Source organism: Perissodus microlepis, chromosome 18 (genome assembly GCF_051167445.1).
Source record: "Perissodus microlepis isolate ML-2025 ecotype Zambia chromosome 18, ASM5116744v1, whole genome shotgun sequence".
NCBI lineage: Eukaryota > Metazoa > Chordata > Actinopteri > Cichliformes > Cichlidae > Perissodus > Perissodus microlepis.
In genome coordinates this window covers 14,816,923-14,819,677 of record NC_140478.1, presented here as the reverse complement: position 1 = coordinate 14,819,677, position 2,755 = coordinate 14,816,923, and the positions used below count along the sequence as shown (strand labels likewise).

Below are 2,755 nucleotides of genomic sequence, written 5' to 3'. Positions count from 1 at the left end.
TTTAATATAGATTAATAGTACACATGACTTAATTTTGGATTATTAATTGTCATCAATTAGTTAATTAATTATTAACAAATAGCAATAATTGTTGTGTTTAATTTTCTTCATATTCTTAATTTTATTTATAGCTGTTATAACAGAATAATTTAGACAAACATGTCCAGATGTAGCTAGAACTTTAGTGAACTTAACTCAGTCTGGATGGGTTTGCACATAATAATAAAAATAAAAATACACAGACATAAATCAGAAAACCTCTTTTATTGATTATAACTGAGAAATCACTTCTAGACATCAAACATACACACACATATATATATTTATGTTTACCTTAAAATGAGTCAGAGGAGCCTACCTCACTAAAAAAAAGAAAAGTGGAATTGCTGCACATATTCAGACTTTATTGTTCCATTGAGACAAACTTTAAAATATTGGTTTTAATTCTGACACCACCACCAAGTTCTAAATCTGTAGATTGTTACTGTAACCCTGCCACCTCTGTCACCACCAAAAATAATCAACCAAAACCTGCATGTCAATATTGTTCTGTTTACTCATTTGCTATTCAAATCATGCTTGTCTGAGCTTACAGAGGGAATAACAAATGGCCAATGAAGGTGCTGTGGTTGTTGACATTATCAAAAATCCAGGTGTCCGGACGGAGCCTCATGTACACCTGGTCTCCTGCAGCCAGCTGCAGAGTCATGCCATTGGTGGCTGTCTCATAGCGATTTCCAGCAGCATGGTTGTACACTGTCACCATCTGCTCTCCATTCTTCATCAGACGCAGACCCATCGGTCTAGTTGATAAATTATGACCAGAGAAGCTGAAGTAATAAACTCCTCTGACTGGAGCAGTAAAAATACCTGGAGATGATGGACATAGTTACAGCTTATAAAGCAGAGCAGAAGAGCAGTGGTAGTGAAATGCAGTACTTATCTAATAAATAAACTCACATGTGTATAAATACACATAATTATGGTAAGTTTACCTGTTGCAGGGTTGTAAGAGCCTGAGTTAAAGTAGACATTTTTGTAAGTCAGTGTGATCTCTGCACTCATTGGTCCAGTATTTCCAACATTGCCGATAGATGCTCCAAATGCCACACGGCTGCCTGGAGTTGCATGGAAATATGGGATTATTTGTTTGGTTTGACAACAACAAAACCTGAACCTGTATCAGTACACTGATAAAGATCTATACATGTCAGAATAAAACCTCCAGCTGTGTTATGTTCTTACCTTGGATTGATGATTTCAGATCTGCCAGCTGTTTCTCAGCATTATTCAGCTTGGCTTCTAGTTGTCGTAATATTAGGAAAAGTTGTTCATTTGTCCCAGCACAGAGTTGAGGTGTCTCAACAAGGGAGCCTTCACTTTCAGATGCTTTGTCTGCTTGGCCATCCAGCTGAGGGAAGGCAGCTGCACACAGAAAGAAGAGGCATAAGGTTAAGACTGCGGTCTTCATCTTTTCAGAATTTCTCTTCATCTGTGTTAGTTCCCCCCACAAGGCTCTAGATATATATCACAAAGACGGAAGTGTCCCTATTTTTTTCCTTTCCAATAAACAAGCACAAAGAAAACTCAGAGATAATAATTATCTGCAATGTGATTGAGACAAGATAACACTTCATGAAAAACCTGTTTTAAGCCCCATGAATGATCCTTCTCTTTATAAGCGGTGTAACATGAGTGGTTCACTGAAATAACAGCAGAAATAGCAAAAGCAACTGTCTGTCAGTACGCAGTGAGTAATGTTGGACTTCTCGCTGGAAATCAGCAGCAGTAGTAGTAGATATTATATATTTATCATTTACGTAAACAATCTTAGTCTACATGTGCCAGATGCAAACTTGCACTTCTATGCTGATGATGCAGTTATTTACAGCTGTGGTTCAACTCTTGTCCAAGCCATTGACTCCTTGCAGAAAGCCTTTTTTACTGTCCAGCACTCATTACTTCAGCTTAAACTTGTTCTCAACGCAGACAAAACAAAGCTCATGCTGTTTTCCAAATCAAGGAGACGAGCCCAAACAATCCCATCAGTAACCACTCTTGAAGGTAATAAAATAGAGTTGGTTCACACCTATAAATATCTGGGAATCTTAATTGATGACTCGCTCACCTTCAAACCACATGTAGAGAATCTTGTGAAAAACCTGAAGTTAAAACTGAGATTTTATTTTCAAAATAAGTTGTGTTTCTCTTTTAATACAAAGAAGCGGCTTGTTGCTGCAACATTCTTGCCTGTGCTGGATTATGGTGATATTCTATATATGAATGCTTCTGCTCAATGTCTTCGAATGGTTGATTCTGTGTATCATGCTTCTCTGAGGTTCATCACTAACCGTAAATTTCAGACTCACCACTGTGAGTTATACTCTCAGGTAGGATGGCCTGCTTTGGTAAGTCGGAGGAACTCTCATTTATACAGTTTTATATATAAGGCGATACTTGGGTTGCTGCCTTCTTATCTATGTTCCCTGCTTGTAATGAAACATGCTGGTCGGTATTCTCTTCGTCCGCATGGTTACTTGTTGCTTTCTGTTCCATTTGCCCGAACTGAACTTGGTAAAAGAGCTTTTGTCCATTTAGCACCCTCGGCTTGGAACAAACTGCAGAAGGAATGGAAAATGACTGAATTTATTTCATTAAGTGCTTTTAAATCTAAATTACGAATCCTTGAGGCCAAGTCCATAACATGCAACTGTTTCAATTAGACTGATTGTCATTTTAACTGATTTTTTTTATT

The 2,755-nt window shown here is 37.6% G+C and overlaps 1 protein-coding gene across 1 annotated transcript; it reads right to left on the bottom strand.

Annotated features, from left to right (window-relative positions):
• Positions 1–264: 264 nt before the first annotated feature.
• On the bottom strand, positions 265–1,478 carry LOC146367559 (complement C1q-like protein 2). Its single transcript, XM_084913376.1, has 3 exons — positions 1,246–1,478; positions 996–1,118; positions 265–870 (listed from the first exon to the last, which is right to left on the bottom strand). Exons 1-3 carry the CDS (start codon positions 1,469–1,471, stop codon positions 590–592), a joined length of 630 nt encoding a protein of 209 aa, XP_084769502.1. The 5' UTR covers positions 1,472–1,478; the 3' UTR covers positions 265–589.
• Positions 1,479–2,755: the final 1,277 nt, after the last annotated feature.

Excerpts from the sequence above, each read along its gene's own strand:
- LOC146367559 (XM_084913376.1), bottom strand. The coding sequence starts at position 1,471 with ATGAAGACCGCAGTCTTAACCTTATGCCTCTTCTTTCTGTGTGCAGCT. Across the intron at positions 1,119-1,245 it reads TCTGAAATCATCAATCCAAG|GCAGCCGTGTGGCATTTGGA; the intron begins GTAAGAACATAA and ends ATGCAACTCCAG. Across the intron at positions 871-995 it reads CTCTTACAACCCTGCAACAG|GTATTTTTACTGCTCCAGTC; the intron begins GTAAACTTACCA and ends CATCATCTCCAG.